This window comes from Sipha flava, unplaced genomic scaffold (genome assembly GCF_003268045.1).
Source record: "Sipha flava isolate LNK unplaced genomic scaffold, YSA_version1 207_pilon_pilon, whole genome shotgun sequence".
NCBI classification, from domain to species: Eukaryota; Metazoa; Arthropoda; class Insecta; order Hemiptera; family Aphididae; genus Sipha; species Sipha flava.
The window spans coordinates 1,178,834-1,201,341 of NW_020272813.1; the positions used below are offsets into that span (position 1 = coordinate 1,178,834).

The window sequence follows — 22,508 nt, forward strand, 5'->3', positions numbered from 1 at the left end:
AGTCGAGCACTGGTTGCCCCATTAAAAAATACTACCAAAGCCGCTACTGTAATTTTAATAATACAATTATTTTATTGAATTATGATGAAAACGATAAATTTGTATAAACAAATTATGTAATACCTATGTATTATTCTTATTGGCAAACATATTAAAAACAATATTTGTCCTAGAATATAATGAATATAATGAATACCAATTGTAAATTGTGAATATTTCAATGTTAAATGCAATTGTATACATATCATGCATATGTGTTCACTGCACAATGATCATCTAATATAGTTAAATGCAATTCTTCTTTTAATATTATTCAGCATAAATAGATTATGACATTTATACCGTACTATTTCATTTACATTATAAATTGTAATACAAATTAGAATAGCAATTATGTCAATAGTAGTTACTTACTCTTCTTGCCCAGTTTGATAATATATTAGCTTGTTGTATACTAATTTTAAAATACATAGAATGTGTTCTAGAATCTTTGAAGTGTGATTGTATGCAATCAATAAAGTTTTAAATTTGAAATAAGAATTTAAAATAATTTGAAACCTTGTAAATTTTTGTTAGGTTAGTGTAGTATATCCTTATATAATTAATATACCTAATTAAATATTAAATTAATAGATATTTATATAGTATACCTATTTATAACTTGTTAATAAGAACAATATTATAACGATTGTACATATTCAAACATCTAGAATTATTTAATAATATTAATAATATTTACATACTCAATTATTTATTTACGGTGATGTGGAAGGACAATGTATATCTTGACTTTTTTTGAATTTGTAGTTTCTGTCCTATTTATCACACAATTTAAATTATAATAAATTATAATGTAATTAATTATAACATAATTTAATTGGAAAATAATTTATACTACTCGGATACAAGTTTATTTAGTAACTGTATATTAATAATATCAGTTAAATGTTTGTTTATAAAGATAAAAAAATGTTACTATGAAATTTTAGTCAAATATATAATTGCCTTAAATTATGTGAGAATTAATTTAATTTGTAATACTTTCGACCAAGGTTTTAGAAAAATCTTAAATACGTTATTGTATATAATATATAAATATATATATATATTCCCAACCTATGGGTCGCGACCCTACATTGGGTCTCAATATTTTTTAACGGGCCGCTGTTCGTAAACTTATGACAAGAAAAATATCTTAGTTATCAAAATATAATTATTTATATCAGAATTCAGTTTTGCAGTATTGCGTTAAAATATTTGATAAAATTCCTTATAATATAAAATAATAAGTAATTTTATTACATTACAGCATTCTAGGTTTTTTTTTTAAGGGTCGTCTACTCAACGCAAAGGACATTTATGGGCCGCCTTAGTACAAAGGTTGGGAAACACTGATATATATGACAATTAGCATTTCAATGTCTTTGATAAACAGTTAAGATAGACTAGGTGAGATTTAGATTTGTAATTTAAAGTCTATTCCTTAACTGTTATAATGTTTAAATAACTATAACTAAGTAAATTAAAATCCAACCCCAAGCATTATTGATTTTATCAATATATAAATATTATTTTTACACGAGAAAATTCATGAAACGGGAATAGTATAATCTAAATGTAAGGATTATTAAATATTAATTTTATATTTTTTGCTAAAAAAGTATAAAATACCATTAATTACAAATAATACTATTTAATACTGAATAGGTACCATAAAATACATGTACTATATTTCGTTTCATTTCTTGAAAGTACGATTTGAATATTTTACACAAGGGTAAGTCACAAAATTAAAGGTAATAACTGCCAATTGTTGAATCAATAGTTCTATTATAGGCACAACACAAAAAAATAAAAATAAATAAAAATATTTCATTTAAAAATACCTTATAAATTTAATAAACAGTATATAGCTTGTAGTTGACCCGTTTGTCTTTAGTTCTAAGCAGGAGCATACCCAGAAATTTTTTATGGGGGGGAGGTCCAATATTTTTTATTTTATCTCATAATGGGAAATTAAAATACACTATATACTATTATTATACTATTTACTATTAAATCGTTGAGTATGTTGACATTTCAATGGGGGGGGGGTCCCATTCTTCTTGTAGAGAAATAAAACCATGGCTGCCCTTTGAAACTCTGGGCGTTGTATAATTGCACACTGTCACTATTCACTACTATTTCGTGTTCTAATAATATGTTCATATAATATAATATTGGATGTTCATTTCAGCTCGCGTTATTCTAAGCTACGTATAGATAGCGTGTTGACTCATTATAATGTACGTATCATTTTTTTTTATCTATAGTAGGTAGGCGCGAAATGCTTACGCTGATAACGTTTATTATTACAAAATATATTAGAAGCAATTGTTTTTCCAGGTATCAGCGAAATAAGGTAAACCAGCTTAAGTTTTTACAGTTATTACTAATTTATGAATTTTAAATTTCCATATCATCGTTGATGTCGTCTTTTGTCATCGTTGATGATTTATAGTCTACGGTTGTTGGTCGTGGTTGTCCTAAGAAGATTTTGTTGTTTTTTTTTTAATTTTTCTTAACATCAACATCAGTGTTGAGAAGCGTTTCTAGTTTATATAATTTGTAATCGTTTGTTTGTATTCGCGTTATCGTTATGCGTGCACTGACTGTTTTTAGTTTATTATGTATGTATCCTTCTTAATCTTTTTTCTTAAATCTTGAAAAATTAAAAAAAAACTATCAATAACTAACAATAGTTCATTTAAAATGATATGTATATAATTTCAAATAGTAGTTACTTACTATTTTAAATAGTTGTTATTTTCAACTGTAAGTAATGCCCAATGAAATTGTTTATTTAAGCTATAATTTAGTTTTTTCTATTCTGTTTGTGCTGTAATATTTATATATCTAACATGTATATTGTGAGTGAAAAAGTAATATACCGATGTTAATCTGTATTAAATTGTTTTTAATTATTTCTAGATATAACATATGGCTTATTTTAAATTTACACTTTTGAAAAAATGAAAAGAGTGGAAAATCAGTATGCACCATTGTTTCGATGTGAATTAATTTGCTATATTGCTATTTGGGCTTCAGGCATAATTTATGTTACCTATAATATATTAGATATTAGTTCCAGTAAGCTTGACTCATTTGATGTCTCATTTTGAAAACAATTTTTTCCTTACTTAATTTTTTTTAATCAGATATAAAGAATTCAGAAATACCTGATTTGATACCTGGATGGTCATGGCTTGGACGAAATAAAGATACTTGTCCAGAGTGGAGAATATGGACTGCATTTATAATATATTCATTAGGTCCATGGATTATTTTACATTCATCAGTATTATTATTAATTCAAAACTATTTTATAAAGGTCTTTTTTTCAATTTCTTAATTTAAATTTTTATTTGACAAAGCATAATTATTAAAATTGTATTCCTTTTGTGTTGCATAGGTAACAACATTGCGTGATGTATGGCTTATTACTGTCACAAGTTTATGTATAGCTTATAATTTTAGTTCATTATCAGTTTTATTATTTATTGGTTTAACTGTTATTTATTATTATATATTATTATTTGGTAATCAATTATTTATTTGGATTACAAGTATATTACTATTAGGATTTTGGTCATACAATGACTCTTTATTTGTGAGTATGGAATTAAATTTTTAATTTTCATCTTATTTAATATGTATTTATACTTATAGGATATTATTGACCCAAATTCTGATGGAGAAATAGCATATCTGTTATTGTTAACACTGTACTGGCATCAATTACGTTGTTTAAGTTTTTCACTTAGTTCATTGAATAAAGCTAAAAATAAAATGTTGCCAACATTTTTGCACTTTTTAGCATATTCATTTTATCTACCATGTTTTTTCTTTGGACCCATTGTTATATATACTAAATTAAAAGTAACTTGATTAGTTAACATTAGTATTTAAGTTTCTAAAACATTTAAAATTTTTTTATATTTTCACAGGATACATGTATTACTACAAACAAAACATGTTTGCGTCAACGTCTTATTACACTAATAATAAATTTGATCAGATATTTTTTTTGGATGTTTGTTGTAGAGTTCATACTGCACTATGTTTACATTAATATGTTTTTACAAAATATTAAAGTATGTTTTATTTGATCAAATAATTTATATTTCTATGAATTTAAGTTAATTTGGTTTATTTTTATTTTTAAGGTTTTTAAAAATTTAGGAATTACTGCACTTAGTGGGTTTGGCTTTGGAATGGGACAATTTTTTTTCATTAAATATACATTTATATATGGCACAGTGATTACAGTTGCTCGCTTTGATGAATATTTTGAACCTCCAAAGCCACCTAAATGCATTTCACGAATTTATTTGTATTCAGATATGTGGAGAAGTTTTGATCGAGGACTTTATAATTTTTTAAAAGAGTAAGTTAAATTATAATACTTTAGAATGATATAATTAAGGATATATTAACGTTTATAATACTTTAGAATGATATAATTAAGGTTATATTAACGTTTTTAAAAATAAATTTCTTATACATCATAGGTGTTATTTAAATTAAATTGGGTCTTACAGTAGGTAATGCTTATTTAATATTAGAACAATTTAAAGTTGACATTTATTTATATATACATATATGTATATACTGTTAATTCAAAGAGTTAATGTCCAATACATGTTGTATAACATGTGATAATAATAAGGTGAATTTAAGAAACTGCATAGTGGAATAACAGTTAGAAAATAACAGTAGGATTAAAGAATATAATAATAAATATAATTACATAATTCATGTATAATATGCATATATTATGCATATAGGGATTTTAGGGGTTCAACCCCCAATAGCAGAAAAAAAATAGCTCGATCTTCAAATGTAATATTCAAAGTTTCTTGTGAGACTTGTAAATATATAAATACATACTTATATTATATTGAGTAATGAAGCATGTTATTTATCAAAATTTTATATTTTTTAAAAACCCTGAAATTTTTCCTGCATTTATCGTTGGAGTATAATATCTTATAATAAAATTATTAATTAATTATTTAATTAAATTAAATAGATCAACTTGGGCATCATTAGCTAATCTTGTGGTTTTAATTAAAGGGGCGTTGATATTATTAGTTCTGTGTAAATGTTTGACATTGGATTAACATAAATACATAATCTATTTTGATATAGGTGGATACTAGAATTATGAAAAAATGTCAAGAATTTATTTATACAATAAGATGTAATTATTATAAAAATATTTAGTTACATTTGATAAAGAATAAAAAATGTAATTGAATAATATACATTTTATGCATTTAAAAACACTATCAATCATTGAAAAAATATACTTGTTCGTAAATAGAATTAAATTTTCCAACATATGTTGCTGGATAGTTATAAATTAATTCATTTTCAAGTAAACCACTATTTGCATATTTATGCTTATTTTTTCGACTTTCATTTACAAACCAATCATAAAAATAGCGTGCTGAATATATGGCTGACCAACTGTGAGGATCATTTTCTTTCCATTCATAGGCATTTTTTTCTGGGTGAAATTGTACTCCAACAAATGGATAATCTTTTGCTTCTATTATGGAAATAAAAGCCACATTATGTTCATCTGTATTAACCGTTATAGGATTCCAAAATTTGTTTAAATTCATTGACATAAATTTTTTTACTGTCATACATTGCCTGTAAAATATATAATGATAACAGCAATTAATTCCTAATTTTAAATCCAGTTTCAATTATGTATGATTAAATATTTCCTAGGTATATAAATAAAAAACTTAATAGTTAATTATTGTGTCTTAAAAGCAATTGGTTTAGCAATATTTTGTAATAACAATACTTAGGAAATTTCTTATATTTAAGTTACACAATAAATAATATTTTAATAAGTATAGAAAATTAAAAGTTTTAAAAAGTCATCTATTAAAATTTAATATAAAAAAATAAAATATGATTATTTCCAAAATTTCCAATAACTGTTATATTTTAGTCTCTATGTATTTATTCTGAATTATAAGACAGTAGTTAGAGGAAAACATTTTATTATTTAAATTAGACTAGTTCATCATATTATTGGATATTTTTTCATAGCAAAAATATGAATATTCTTAATAATCTATCATATTTTTGATTTATAACTTGTTTATAGAGTTCTATTGTTTAAGTGTATTTAAACTCATTACATATAATACAATATAGATTTAGTTCAATAAATATAACATATCTTCCAAGAATTAAAAATAAATGATTTATATTTATATATTTAAAAAAATATTTGTAGAAACAATTTAAAAAAATATTGAAGGGACAATTATCTGATATGTCATATTAATCTATGTTTTTCTGTAGATTGCTGGGAATATAAAATGTTATTAACTAATATATAATGTAAAATAGTGTTTTAAAAATAGATTGTATAGTAATACTTAAATAATTTAATATTATATGAAAATACTGAACTAAGAATGGAATTAAGTATAATTTATGTATTAAAGTTATGATAATATACCTTTTCAATTTATCAAAATACAAAATTGAAATACATACTGAAAAGTATCTGAACGTTACACGCATATTTTATATTCAAAAAAAAATATTTTTTAATTAAAGTATAAGTAAATACTATGTATAATTCTATTAATGATGTTCAGAATATTAATTATAAGATGTTTTTATTTTTATGATTATAATTTATTATCTAGATTAGGACAAATAAAGGTATAAAAAAATATATAGTACCATCTACATAGGTCCATGTATTCAATACATAGAAAATGTTCACTTAAAATGAATAAATGTTTATTAATTATGTAATTTTTTTACATTAAGTGATAGTTTACTTTAGGTTAGTAATCACAGTCTGACAGTTACGGTTCCTCTTATTATCTAAAATAGGTATCTAGTTCTAGATAGATATATTAAGCTTTAATAAATTTGTAATAACCATTACCTATTTATATTTTATCGTTTTATAAGTTATTTTAATTGTTGAAACTAAAGTAACCATTTAATAGTAAGCATTAACTTAAATAACTAAAATAATTTAAAATATAAAAGTAAATACATTAAAAATGTATTAAGTACTTATGGTGATTTGCTGTAACTGGCTCGGTCAATAATATTTTTTGAATATCATCAGGTATAGTTTTGAATAACATACTTTTATCATTCATTCCAGGTATGAGTTTGAGGGGTAAATTTACATCTTCAGAAATACATTTTGTCAGTGGATACTCTTTAGTACTGGTTGCTATTAAAAGTAGTTCAAATCCTTGACAAATACCAAGTATTGGGAAATAATCTTTCATATTGTTTTTCTAGGAATAAATAAAATATACATTTTTGTCATTTTTGTTTTATAATATTATTTACGTATTTAAATACAACTTTTTTCATTCATTGAATAAATTTGAAATTTTGACCAATTCCAAGTTATTAATAATTATCTTTTACATGGTTTAACATAAATAAATACGAGTATGTCTCTATAATAAAACTTATACGTTTATTTTTTGGTTAATGTTTAATGTAAGAAAAATTCAGTGAAATAATGGCCTTGAAGTATCTATTTTTTATAAAAGTTTTTATAGTGAAAATAATTAAATTTTGTAATTAGTTATGTTTAGATTTTAGAATTACAAGAATATTCTTTCTAATAATTTGAGGGTTTTCATATAGCTGTAAAATATTAAAGAGTTCCGTCTCCATAAATTTGATTTTGTAGTAATAAAAGATAAAATAATTGAATGACACTGTAGTGTTGGTTTTGGTACATTTTATGATTTAAAAATAAATTTATTGCTAATCTTGATATTTTCTTTTAATTGAAAGCTTTAATAGGACGATTTAATACATTCTGTACCTTATTAAAATTATGAAACAACATTTAGCTTTTTCTGTATCTACCTTACCTCATCACTTCATTAATGTTGTTTAAATAATCCTATGCAAAAGAATGCATAATTTATATGGTTTTCGATACATTATTTGAATTTATAATTTTCTTTAAAATAGCGAATATTTTATTTTGTTGAATTGATTTACTCAGCTTAGAAAAGTTTTATTGCATTAATTAATCAATTCATTTTTATTTAAAAAATTTTAATTAATTGATCCATCGGATACATTTTATTTACGTTTTTAGCAATACGAAATATTTCATATGCTGATTGACCAATTCCAAAACTAATATTAAATGCACTTTTTCCTCCGGGAATTAAAATGCCATTGACGTTGTTTATTACGTTCCTGTAGAACAATAAATTATTGTTAACTTTGTATTATGAAATTAATTATTTTGTTATCACATACTTATAATATTCAGTGCTCCGGTTCGTAAAAACTGGTATAACTCGTCCACCTGAAGCTTCAATTGATTTTACATAAGATGCAGCAATATAAGTATAATTTGGTGGCTTGAACCTTTCTAAATGTGACCGATAAATTTCTTGTGTTAGTATTCCAATTACTGGGTTTTGATTACAGAACGTTATTTTTGTCATTAAACTCAAAAAAAAAGTTAAATGAATTGGTAATAACATTTTTTACGTTAACTAATTTTTTTATTAAATTTAATTATATTTTAAATTAAAAATGCTACTTCTATAAGTATTTATAATATTATTTTGAGTTTATAAGGCGTATTAATTATTTTAAAGACGTCTGTTGAGTTTAATTTAATTATTTTCTATTCATTTATTATTTATCTAATTTTCTTATCTTAAATTATAGACTACTTTGTCAATAATGGTAATTACATTTATTTATTATGATTATATATTATATAATTCATGGGTTGAATTCATATGGATTTACTTAGAGCCAAGTGATAGTGAAATTATCTGTTTGGATTGTTATACTTTTCTTGTTTTTTACTTTAACATATTTCCTAATGATGTAGGTACATATATTTTTATTTATTTTAACTATGTTTAACTATCGCTGTTTCGCAAATCTCAATTATATATTTATTTACATTTTTAAATTGATATTATTATATAAAATTAGTAAAAAGAATTCAGTTTTTCAACCTATGTGGTTGGATAGCTATAAATTCATTCATTTTCAAACATACTTTTGTTTGCATATTTACGTGTATGCTCAATTTTTTATGATTTTCATTTATAAACCAATTATAAAAATAGCGTGCTGAATAAATGACTGACCAATTGGAGGATCATTTTTTTTTCATTCATAGGCAATTTTTCTGGGTGAAATTTCACTCTAACAAATGAATAATATTAAGTTTTTATTGTGGAAATAAAGGTACCTATATGTTTAACTTTACTAATCGTAATTAATCATAATTATAAAATTTGTTTAAATGAATTGACAAAGTTATTTTTTATGATACAATATTAGTGAAAATAAAACTATGAAATAAAATAATATTATTGAATTGTACATCAAATTCAGTATTTCTTTTATGTAGTTTCGGATGTAGGACATTTGATGCTCTGGCCAAATAAAAACGCGTCCTTACGTAGGTGTAAGTTCGGGATATATTCTGGAGTTTTTATTTTTTATAAACTTAAGAGTGCCTTTATACCAAAAACGCTTGAGGCAAACCACTTCCCCCCTTCTAGATCTGGCACTAATTTTATGTTAAGGTGTGGATTATTTATGAATAACAGTGTGATAATTTATTTTGAATTAAACATTTTAATTACTAGTAAAAAGTATTTGGTCAAAATTTAATACTTTTATATAGTGTATTTTTTTCTAAAAATATTTATATTTTTTTAAAATTATAAAGTTTTTACTACATTTAAAATTATTTTATTCACATAAGTTTGTACAGTTTTCTTAGAATCATAAAAGATTCACTGTTTAAGGTTTATCTTACCACCGATAAATGACTATGCATCATTTAATTGTACACAGTATATTAGTTAAGTATATTTTGGGCTGTTTATAATTCATTATTAAATCGTTTAAAGCTAATGCATACTAATGGTGATTTACTGTGACTGGCTCAATCAATATTATAGTCATAATATAGATATAGTCATTAATGTTTATTTTTCGGTTTAAATGCATTATACAACTTACACAAGTTGTATTTATTCAAAGGCGTTCATCATAAAAAATCCAGGTAAGGGGACGCGTGTGATTGGTACCTCTCTGTCTCTTGGCGATCGTTATTGATAAGTTTATAATTAATATTTATGATCCCCAAAGTTCGTTCTCCTGTGGTAAAGTTTTATTTATGAGACATAAGATTAGTTAATAAAATAAATGTTATATATTTCATATAAATTAATAATTATAATATTTTATGTATAAATTTATAATATTTACGGAAAATTCAGGGGGTAATAACTCCCTACCCATTCCCCTTGCTATCCCCAGTGGACACTATTGGCTGCATTCTCAACTATAAACATATTTAATATACTTAAATTAACTTAAAAATTGATCGCACTCATGTTTTGTAATAAAGTTAATTTTCCAATTGACTTATTCCATAACTAATATCGATTGGATTTCTTTCTCCCGGAATTTAATGCTATTGACTTTTCTCATTACTTCTTTATAAAAACTTCTAATTCAAAATATTGTCTCTATAAGGGAATTGAAAGCGGCAATTTTTTATCAGTCTTTCACTTGCACAACATAATATCTAGAGATCTTATATCTACAACTGGGTCTATTACTACCCTTCCCTTTTCTGCTGATTCACTTTTTGACCAAAACAAAAATTTATATAATAAATTTAAAATAATAAAATAATGAAATACAATGTTTGATTATGATGGAAATTACTATAATATATTATAATGATTCATGGTTTTACTCGCGTAACCAGGTTTTAGGTTCACATACAGAGCATAATCTCATTTGCAACAGTATCAAGGTTTCTACAAAAACTAGGTTAGGCTTAGACTATAATTCCCCTTGGGGCGAAGCCCCATTCCCCTGAAAAGTGCCACACAGTGGCACTCGAGTTTGTGAGTGGAGTCGGTAGGTGTAACGAGGAAAGTCCTAAAATTTTTAAAATTAAAGTTCCGATTTTTCGAAAAAAAAATGCAAACAATTTTCATTACGATAAGAGATCAAAACTAGATACAAAATATCGTTCTATTTTATATTAATATTTTAATAATTGTTGACAAAAATTGTACATCATTATTTTATTATTTTAAATTTATTATATACATTTTTGTTTTGATCGAAAAGGGAATCGGCCTATTTTAAATTTGATCGAAAAGTAAATCGGCCGAAAATAGAAGAGTAGGTTTTTGGTCAAAAACAGCCATGTCCCAACAACTAGGGTTACCAGATTTTGAAATTCCTAAACCGAGACATCAATATGAATGACTTTTGTATTTTTTTTTTTTTTAGCTAATACAAAAGTACATTATTATTGTATATAACTATGCTGATTAACCATGATATAATCATATAATATTATATCATTGTACATATTTTCAATATTATTCTATGTCTTATTATTAAATAATACAATATTGAATGTTATTTTTCCTTAGTTTGTATTAATTGGGACAAACTGAATGATTGGCTGGGACCAGTGGCGTATCCATGGGGGGGGGTTAGGGGGTTATACCCCCCGACAATTTTTAGTGTATGTATATTGTCTATTGATTATAATAAAAACACACAAAGTTCAAAAAAAATTTGAATATTACATTTTTTATAAACCCCACCCCAAAAAAAAAAAAATTCCGGATTCGCTACTGGCTGGGACACCGGGATTATCCTGGTCAAACCGGGGTGAATGGCAATCCTATTGATTTACTATTGATATACGTATCGATTGATTTACTTATGCGATAAGAATTTTGAAAACCGATTTAAAATTTTCATTAAACCTGTTAGAGTAAAATGTTTTTAGATTTTCAATTGTGTTTTTTTAAAAGCCTACTAAAAACAATTGAAATAAAACATTTTATATAAATTATGGGGGAAAAATTAAAAATTCAGTGTTAACAAAAATGTGTGCATATGATTCATAACATATACAACATTTTGTTAATAGAGACAATAAACTACTGCTTCTAATTTTATATATATATATATTGTTTTTATATATTTAACAATTAAATAACAAGACGTGGCTATATACCTAAGTATAATTTAAAGGTTTCAATGATTCTTAAATAAACGACCAATTAATTCTTCATTTTAGTATTACAATCATTATTATATGATTACTAGCTGTTATTTTGATAGCAAATGTCAAAATAAAAATGTGATATTAAAACTGTTAGCCAATTGAATATTTTAAGTATTTATTTCATGAAAATTAAATGTGTTGTAAAAAATCTAAAATATGAAAAGGACTATTCTAACTTGTATTACTATTTTGTTATTATTATTTGACTACTATTCTTCTCTGTTCTTTTGCTACACAAAATATTTGCAAATTGATTTTGTAAATAATTATTTTTTTCATCATGTATTTATTATATACTTAATTTTTGTTGTTTATATAACAAGTTATTATTAATAACTCACTGTTTATTTTTAATTATTATGCGTAAATTATAAATAGTTAAAATATAAAATAATTGTTTGAAAACAGTCCATTTTTAAGAATAATAACAGTGATAAACTCTAAATTTTCACTTTAAGAGATAATAGTACTTATATAATATTTATAATGATAGACTAAGATATTAATATGCTGTATTAATTATATAGCACATCAATAAATAAACGAGTATCAATACATTTATTTTAACGCTTCTAATTTGAACTCGATTTAAAAAGTATATTTATGATATCGTGTGTATGTATTATTATATTTGTATATTTGAAAATATACTCGTATGTTCTACTTCAATTAAAATAATTTCTAATGATTTTAAGTATGGAAGTATTAAATAAAATGTTGAACTTATTTCATATGCGTATCCAGATTCTCTGGGTTGTAAAACATTTAATAAGATAGGATCAAGAGGACTAATCCCATGACCTTTTGCTCATAATTACTTACATTTTTAATGTACCTAAACACAACTTATCTTTATGCTAAATTAATTAAGATCAAATTGACGAAAATCATAGTTCATATCAAAATACCATCCCCAGCACTAAGATGAAATAATTTGATCTTCACTAGGAGGGGACATATTTATTAACAATTATTAATAAATAAATAGCTAAAAAAAAATCAAATAATTCGAAAAAAATATTGTGAAATAGACACAGAAAAAGGCGAAAACTAAGAAGGTTAATAATAATTAAAATGAAATAGAAAATAATTATAATTATCAAGTGTACATAATGAATTATAATTTTAGTATGCATAAAATACATGAACGTAGAATATAAGTATACATATACGTTATATATGTATGTATATTATTTTCTTAAACGTGATAATACTACTACTGGTTATTAATAATAATGAAACTTAATTTCAATGAGATCATAGTACTAAGAAAAAAAAATACTACTAGATAATAGTATTTAATGTAATTAATTGTTATTTTCTATTATCTTTATTTTTGCAGATATATATACAGACCATCTGGTTGTCATTCAGAAAATGCGAGTCTTCGAACTAAATTAGTGAGGTCATTTATGTGCTTTGCATTTATATTTATTTGGCATGGGTTATCATGGGAAGTTTTCCTGTGGACTCTTTTCAACTATGTTGGTATTACACTGGAAACTTTAGCAAGAGTTTTTGGAAAATCGTCTTATTATTTACGTTATATTAAAGTAATTAAAATAATTATTCATAATATTTAGTTTAATCGATTTAATAATAATAATAATAAGAAGAAGACTTAACAATGCATGTGAATTTAACGTTTTGAAAAAGTATAAGACTGTAGATCAGCATTTATCACTTTTAGCCATTAGAATCAAACATCGCGTCACCCTAACATCAAAAAAATAAACTATCTTAACGGTATATTTAAAAATTGTTCTTATTAAAAAAAAAATAAATAAATAAATATTATGCTTAAAATAATAAGCTTACACTTTATTTAATTTACATGGTTCAATAAACTTTAACACTTAAAAGTTTAAATTGGCAAATTGAAAAAAAAGCAAAAATAATAATCATTTTATAAAAAAATAATTAGGAATTTGACACTGTTGATTTTTACAAAATTTGGGAATTCGAGGGTTGATATTGAAAAAAATGTGTCTCATAAAGTCTTCTAGAGTTGAAGAGCTATAATACTACTTAACGACTGTAGAATAACTGACTAATGACTAGAGATTCGCAAATAATATCTATGTTACCAATAAGTCGATATTGTGGTAAAAATATCTGTATTTCTATGGCGAAATTTGAAAAATATCGAAATATGAAAATAAATATATCGATATTTTGTAGCATAAATATCGTTTATTATATTTATATAGGGCTGTATTGTTAAACATATATATGAAAATGTAACAAGGGGACTTCACAAACTGGGCACGGCCGACTGGGCCTGGGGGCAAATGGGCGCGAGCCGAGTGGACTCTAGACAAATGGGCTCGAAAATTGTGTTATACAATCAATAATGCTTTTTTAATAAAAACAAAATATTTATTAAGTTATTATACAATTATTATTAAATGTTGAAGTACATTTTAGACAAAAAATATTTTGCCTTTTACACAAATAATTATATTATTATAAAATCTGTGCATTTTTATAGTAAAAATTAGAATAAGAAATGCACCGCGCAATCGTGTTGGGGGTACTTATAACAGTTTTTGTCTTTATAGTCTCTATAGTATATTAATTGCGGTCGAAAATTTTCCTTGCTTGATTTTTAGATTTTTAGATTAAAAATTATGTTGCTTTAATTAATATAATGAGTTGTAATTCAATATTTAAAATTGCCAGTGCATTTAGATTTTGTGTCATCCCACGTTGAGTCCAAGTCACCTTTGGGTGACGTGTTACCCTGGTCTAGAATCATTGCTATAGATTCTCGTTTTCCATAATTTGTTGTCAAATATTAATATTATTATTTTTACATTAGTATATTATTTTGTGTTTAAAAATAAAAGTATTGCATATGTATATCATGTACTAGAAAATTAAATAATATAAATACTAAAAAGAAAAGTATTTCAAATTCGGAATTAAATTGACGATTCAGTTGTTAATAATGTTTTTGATTATAGTTCTATCTCAGTGGTTCTAATGAGAGACGATTTTTAGCACTTATAACCAGTCCCCTAACAATGTTATCAGCTATTTCAAATTTCTTCTTTTTTGGCGGTATTGATGCTGGAATTAGTTTTTTTGAAGCAATATTTCTATTAAGTAAGTAATATTTTAAGAATATTATTTTTCACTAAAGTTTAATTATGTTACTAATGTATGTACGCATTAAAATTTTTTTAGATACGTGGATTGAAAACACTATTATTATTATAATATTTTATTCAATGTGTCAAATATCAATGGAGTTTAATCATTATAAAAAAACAAAACAACAATAAATTAATGAAGTAATATTTCTCATTATGGTACATACTTTTATATTATTCACATAAACAGTATAATTTTATGTACATAATAACCAGGAGAATTCATGTAATAAATGTTATATAGTTCCTATATTGTATAATGTAATGATTTAATTAGGCTATTTGTATATTATAATTATGAACAAGTTAATTATAAACTAAATATTAAAAGTATTAATCTAATTGCATAAGTATTACAGTCAGAGTTTAATATAATATTGATATATACTCATTTGTCTCAGTAGTATTAATTCTAGTATTTGTAACAATTTCGTATTTTAATATAATTACTATTTTTTATATTAAACTATTCTAACAATTTTTATATTTTTTACTGTTATACTATTAATATTTTTATACATTTTTTATAATATTTTTTTTTGTTATCACAGCTACTAGCTAGAGCTAGAGCGTTTTTCTTGTAATTAAATAGAAAAATGGATCTAATAATTGTCACACCATTTGTCTGGTTTCAAAACAAATTATTGTATTATTTGTTTTGAAACTCATTAATTATTGATTTCAAAAACGATTTTAAATTTATCATTGTTTATTTTAAATCAGTCAAATTTTTGTTTAAACCAATTAGATATTTTTCCCAGTAATTTTATATTGTGTGAATTCATACACTACAGACATTTGATTAATACCTTTTATGGTATTATCTGCATTTTATTTTCAAATTATAAAGAAACATTATAAGTTTTTTATTGCTCAAAAAGTGTTTTTAAAATAAAACATTATTGTAAAACCAATGTAATTTATATTATGTATCTATTATTTGTTTCACTCAGAATTCAAAAAAAAATAGTGTATATTATAATTTAATTGTAAGTATTATATTATGTAAATGTTGGCTAATTTTGCACTATTAATTTTTTCCTAATTTATTTGATCCTTTTTTTAATGGTTAGTTAAGTATGTTTTAATTTATTTGTCAGTATGACATATATAATATTAATATAATATTACTTTTAAGAAAATAATCAGTTATGTCCTGAAGTGAAAGTCAATAGAAAATAATAGTTTGAGATATTAGTTTTACATGCATTTGTAATATGACTACAGTTATTATTATTTTTTTAATTATTTTACAAAAATTGCATCATTTGTAAGCGAGTTCTGAACAGTATATTAGTATCTGAATTTGTGACTTATAAATATAAATTTATTTAAGCAAAGTAAACATATTATGTATTTTATTGATCTTACTAAATATAATAAAAAAAAATCTAATTCATAAGCACCCATATTAAATGAGATTATAAAAATATAATTTTGGAATTATAAATAAAACATACAATCAGAAGTAATTGAATATTCATTTTGTTTTTGGTACTTATCATAGTTGCATTGAGTCAGAGAAGAAAAAGCATTTGTAAGCATGTTGATCATTGATGTTGATCATCAGTGCATGTGCTTGTGACGGCTTTCAAACTTTTTTAAAATATTACGTTTTACTATAATAGGTAGAATAACAATACTTAGTAGTAATTTAAATTTATCTTCCATGATTCCATTATATTTTCGAAGTATTAATTAAAATAGGTATTATAGATTTTATAACTGAAACTGAAAGGGTAAAATTTAATTTTCCTATTTTTAATAATATTGTAACAAATAATTGGAATTAATAATTTAATATTTATATGATCCATCTTTAATATAAATTTGCAAGTTATTTTTATTAGTATGAAGTGTTGAAGAATTATTATCGTTGTTAAAAGTATATAAAATAAATTACATTCCATTACATTTTTTTTTTATGATAAAATCAATTTAAAATTGTTCTAAATTATTCAAAATTTAAATTACTTGAAATGTTTCTCAGTTATTTATTTTATTTTTATTGAAATATAGCAATAAAAATCATATTTTGCGTTTTTATTAATGAAAATCGAACCACCTTTTATTTTAGGAAACATAGGAATATTTTTTATTAGTCAGGTAGGTACATGGATAATAGTTCAACTGATGGGATTTAAAGATTTGACATTAAATATTTGTCATTCAATATTTTTTTAGATCGAATAATTTCTTGATCTATCAAAAACGGAAACAATGTCTATGTAAATAAGTCATACATTTTTTGTTGGAAAACTCTATGAGAACTAGTTATATCTATTATTCTCCAAAATAATAATGTAATTTAAAATCAATAACTTATTTTTAAGTGTAATATTGAATTTGTTTTTTTTATTAAATTTTCATTAGGAAGTTATTACAAAAAAGTTATGTTAACAAATAGAACTAATTAGTAGTAAAATATGTTATAGTATTATAATTATAACATTTATCATGTAGAAAATAAGAAAAATAAATGTTCTTGCTGACAGTGAAAACGAGTGTCAAATGGAGAGGAAAAATATGAGGTTATGAAAAATGTAATTAATGTGCTTACAGTCTAACAATAAAGAGGTCAGTATTACATAGTATAGACGTTAATATTTAATCTCCGAGATGTCTTAGAAAATAATGTTTCCATTAACTTGTTTTGTAAATGTTTCAGTTTTAAAATAATTTTCCTGTTTTTTTTATTGTTGTGATGTTTAGTCATGTATTGTTAACATATTTTTTGGTACGTTATAGCACAAGAAAAACAAAGATGATAATATAATTTACAAACTTAAATGTGGTGTCCTCTTAATCATGGAACAAATTGTAATTACTTAAGTAAACAATGTAGATATTGTGTTTATTTCGCTTAAATTTGATTATAATCAATGGTTATATTAATTATTAATTTTTATTTAATTGTATTGTTAATTTCACCAAATACTAAATATTGCCTTAAAATTTTGTTGTAAATATTAATAAGCAAATGAGTTATTTTTATGTGAAACATTTATTATTTCATAATATGTGTTCAATTTAAATATATCTTTTAGTTTTTATGTAAGTCTATTGTTTATTTTGTATATTCTCAACTTCAAAATTTTTTTATATTTTGATGTACAAAATATAAATGTATGATACCGATAAAATAATTCACGAGCTAAAATAATGTTGGGTCAAAATGAAAGAGTGTATGGATAAAAATTCGTGTTGCATTAGTGACTATCGCTTCATTCACTTTATCTTATATTAACATATCGTTTTTGCTTCAAAATGATTTGCTTTGTATTGGATAGTTGCGCACAAAATGTTTAGAAATAAACTTACCTTATTAAGGAGACCGAGAATTTATATTGTTTTATAATATAACCCGACGGTACACATTTTTGAGTTTTAATAAAGAAAAAACTATAATTATTTTGAAGGTTACTCAAAGAAATGGTAAAACATTAACTATGTAATTTTAAACAATAAATGTTTCTTTCAAATAAAACGACATCGTTTTATGATTACATGAATTTAAATTATCTGAATGGGTCAACTAATTGATTTTATTGCTATTATTTTAATATATTCGTAGTCCTAATTTTTAAAAATTGAATTTATTTGAATTAGTTTCGTTTGTATAAAAATACATAGATTTCACGTTATTCAATATATGTATATCTATATTAATTGGATAATTTGAAGTTTGTTTCAAACATTAGTGATGTCAAAGTCACCCTGTTAAACGATTAATATTGTATAAATATTTTATATTTTCTATAACCATTCTTTAATCGTTTTAACTAGAACTATGATTCTATATACATCGATCTTATGTACAGTTATTTGATTCATCAGTATAAGCAGAACTGTGATTTGTTTTCAATATCAGTATCTTCTCGAGTGACAGTGTTGTATTTCTCCCCTATTATAAGGTGGTGGTGGCGGTGGCGTCGGAGGAAATCCTCCTCTGTCTTGAGATCCTAATGATTGGCTGTCTACCTCAATTATATCCTCGCTGTCTTTTTGAAGTGCTGCGAAACACATGTCTCTGTTAGCGCAGCAGCCTTCTTGGTGTCCTACATTACAAGATGGAGATATCACACTTGAACTATATTTTTTACGACGAAAAATCTGGAAAAAAAATTAAAAAGATTAACAAATCAATAATAATCATGAAAACAGGATTGTAAAAAAATACTTTAGTTTTGATTATATTACGGCTGATGCGCCTGAACTTTCGGTTCAAAGCCCAGTATATGAATGGATTCCAAAAACTATTGCTAAGTGCAATCCATGTGATTATGAAATCAACAGCGGGCGGCATCTACGTAGGTATTAATGTCCAACCTTAATTACAGTCCATAACTTTATTTATATTTTAAAATACATACTTTTGAGCCAGTGCATGCCGTTACGACTTCTTGAATTGTCCAAGGAGTTACGACTACTATGAAACCCAACGCTACTGCCCCCATCGCTCTTGTTGTACGTATGCTTTGTCTTAATTCTTTTGATGCCAACTGATCGGATGCTTCATCAAGTGCATTCTAGATTAAATAAATTTACTTGGGTTCATTTATAGCAAAAGTTGGATGTAAATACGTATGGTCATGGATAAAACAATACTGGTACGTGCGTTCCATTATGTCTTATACCGGATAATTATAACTTGATAAGGTACCTATTTATTCATTATTATCGGAACGTTTGTTTTTGTCCTTTCTTGCTTAGATTTCAATATTTTACGTATATTAATACGTAGTAGTATTAGTATGTATTAATACGTACCTATATTAAATACGTCTATTTATATGTTTTTAAAGCATCTACGTTTATAATATGTTTATTTTAGCGATTTGTTGTGATGTGAAACTGAATACTTTTTTAGTACAAAATATTTTTTTGGAATTATTTAATCATTAACATTTAAATTCGGAGAAATAGTAATAATAAATAGTAAATACAGAGAATAAAGAGCTGTAATAGTAGTTATTGTTGTTCAGTAAGAAAGGTATGAAAAATAATACGCGATCACCAGGTTGTTAGTTAAATTGTTGAATTTCTATACTTTATTGATAAGATATTTTAAGTGATTGTCAATATACTTATGTTTATATACTTTATGTACTTAAATTGTTTCAAAATCGATCAATGTAAAAAATACTCAACATTTTATTACGATATATGGGTATAGTAGATTTACAACAGTAAATGTGTTGGCGTACAGTTTTAATATAATATTATTGTTGTACCTTGGTTGTGTTGTTAGGTAACATGGGTTGCACTAGAACGGCACAGATGTTTATTTGTTGTCTATGCCTGAGCCTGTCCACGTGCAATGCTGATCCGTAGAAATACATGAGTGCCATTGTTGTGGGAAAGTAAAACAAGCATGCAGCCAATATTCGCAAACTTGGTCTTTGATAAAATGGTTCGCATGCCATTAGTCCATTGCCGTTGTAGAAATATCCACCTCGACGGATTACTGCCGCACCGAAAGCGGTTAATGAACCCACTAAAGTCAAACTTAACACTAACATACAGCCCTGTAAGTATAAAATGTCAAAATTTAGTAAATGATCATATTTAAACATGAAATAAGATTGAACATTTTTGAGAACGCTATTTTAAACCAATCTATATCGTTACAATATGGTCTACGAGCTTCAAGGAACCATTTTCTGTGAACATTTATTTAAAATGCTCTTGTTTTTTTTTTTTTTTTTATTAGGGTTGTATTAAATCCTTTCTCTGAGTTATTTTATTTTTATTAACTAGTTGTATAGGAAAAGGAGAGAGAGGTTGTTATATGTAATAGTTTCTTTTTTTGTTGTAGAAAATAAAATTAATCACCTATTACATTTTGATTTTTACAATCGTTTTTTCAGCTTAAATCGTAGAATGTTAGAGTATACATTAAGAAAATTACCAATTATAATATACGAGTATAACTGAGTGAGACGTGCATAGGTAATTTGGTTGAAACAGAAAATGATAAAAATACTTAATTTATGTTTATTTTATCTTTGAATACAAATATAAATCTTTGACTCTGGCGAATTCGGGTAATTCAGTTGTATTATACAAGTAAAATATTTAGTAGTTATATCTATATTAATATGTCTCATAATTAGAGGTCGAATTTTTCAGTCATTAAAAGATAAAATAATGAAATTAATCTCTTTCGAATAGTCTAAACACATTCGATAAGCTCTTTTGTGTTTCACACGATGTATAATAATGCAAAATTAGGGAGCGTATATAGTCCAGCGAAATAAGGCGGCTGTGTCTATACGGTCTTAGGTTCGAGTCCAGTCACTGGCGCGCACAGTGGTCCACAAATTAAAATTAGGCGGTCTTTATTGCTCGATTTCAAAATGAGAAAAATTTAATTTTTTTTTTAAATATTATGTCTACATCCTGTTGAGTTCAGATATGTTACTGGAAATTTATAAATATTTTTATAACTCAAGTTATAGCTATTTCAATGAGACATTTTTCAATGTATCTGATATTTTAATTTAATTTAGGGCATAAATTGTTTATTTTTTTTACCACATAAAAACTAAAAAATAAAATAAAATTTATTTTTCAAATAGTTCTATCCGTGTTATATAAATAGAAATAATAGTACGAAATATTTTTATTTTTTTTAATACATTCATAATGAAATTGATTTGGAATTACGTTTTTTTTTTTTTTCCCAAAGACTGTGGATAAAATTTACTCAATTTTACATAATATTTATTACATCCATATTAAAGAGAAACTTCTTGCCTATTAAATGATGTACATTTTGTTTGCGACTGTTTGCATATATATAATAGATAAATATAATATATGTGTAAATTACTAAACGGTAAACAATCAATGGGTGTTAATATTATCTAAATATTTTAGTATTTTTATCATCATCATCTTTTCTATCATCTTCATTTTCATGGTCATCATCTACGAGCTTGTTATTTTTTAAAAAGTAGTTTGTACGCTAAATGAAGAGATCACTTATAAAAGCGAATCCATTTATGCAAGATTGAATTACCAAATTCTAAATTTTCCATTTTATTTGGTTTTCTATGCATTGCGTGCATACAGTTATAATCTTAACAAGTAGCATTACAAATTTATAATTTTTAAGTAGAAGTAGAGCTTGGAACTCTATTGCAGACTTAGCTGTATGTTATTAAAAAATATAAGTTTATGATTGACATTGA

At 24.4% G+C, this 22,508-nt stretch overlaps 3 protein-coding genes across 4 annotated transcripts in view; 1 reads left to right on the plus strand and 2 right to left on the minus strand.

The window, feature by feature from the left end:
- The first annotated feature begins 2,320 nt into the window (after positions 1-2,320).
- LOC112682622 (protein-cysteine N-palmitoyltransferase Rasp) lies at positions 2,321-15,525 on the plus strand. Of its 2 annotated transcripts, none has more exons than XM_025553278.1 (10): positions 2,321-2,401; positions 2,971-3,129; positions 3,198-3,370; positions 3,452-3,649; positions 3,709-3,918; positions 3,987-4,133; positions 4,206-4,426; positions 13,500-13,710; positions 15,124-15,265; positions 15,347-15,525. In XM_025553278.1, exons 2-10 carry the CDS (start codon positions 3,012-3,014, stop codon positions 15,442-15,444), a joined length of 1,518 nt encoding a protein of 505 aa, XP_025409063.1. In that variant the 5' UTR covers positions 2,321-2,401; positions 2,971-3,011; the 3' UTR covers positions 15,445-15,525. The 2 variants fall into 2 exon arrangements, with proteins under 2 accessions (XP_025409063.1, XP_025409064.1); XM_025553279.1 differs by having other exon boundaries at positions 2,327-2,669.
- Positions 5,331-8,586, minus strand: LOC112682623 (gamma-glutamyl hydrolase B-like). The gene is made up of 4 exons (XM_025553280.1): positions 8,332-8,586; positions 8,157-8,268; positions 7,105-7,337; positions 5,331-5,700 (listed from the first exon to the last, which is right to left on the minus strand). Exons 1-4 carry the CDS (start codon positions 8,559-8,561, stop codon positions 5,331-5,333), a joined length of 945 nt encoding a protein of 314 aa, XP_025409065.1. The 5' UTR covers positions 8,562-8,586.
- Positions 15,526-18,963: 3,438 nt separating the features above from the next.
- The window catches only part of LOC112682601 (trace amine-associated receptor 1), a 74,617-nt gene continuing 71,072 nt past the window's right edge, over positions 18,964-22,508 (minus strand). Inside the window, exons 5-8 of the mRNA XM_025553240.1 lie at positions 20,547-20,840; positions 19,686-19,841; positions 19,493-19,618; positions 18,964-19,425 (exon numbers count right to left, since the gene is read on the minus strand). Coding sequence (XP_025409025.1) covers positions 19,180-19,425; positions 19,493-19,618; positions 19,686-19,841; positions 20,547-20,840 — 822 coding nt within the window. The 3' untranslated portion in view covers positions 18,964-19,179. The remainder of the gene's footprint in view (positions 19,426-19,492; positions 19,619-19,685; positions 19,842-20,546; positions 20,841-22,508) is intronic.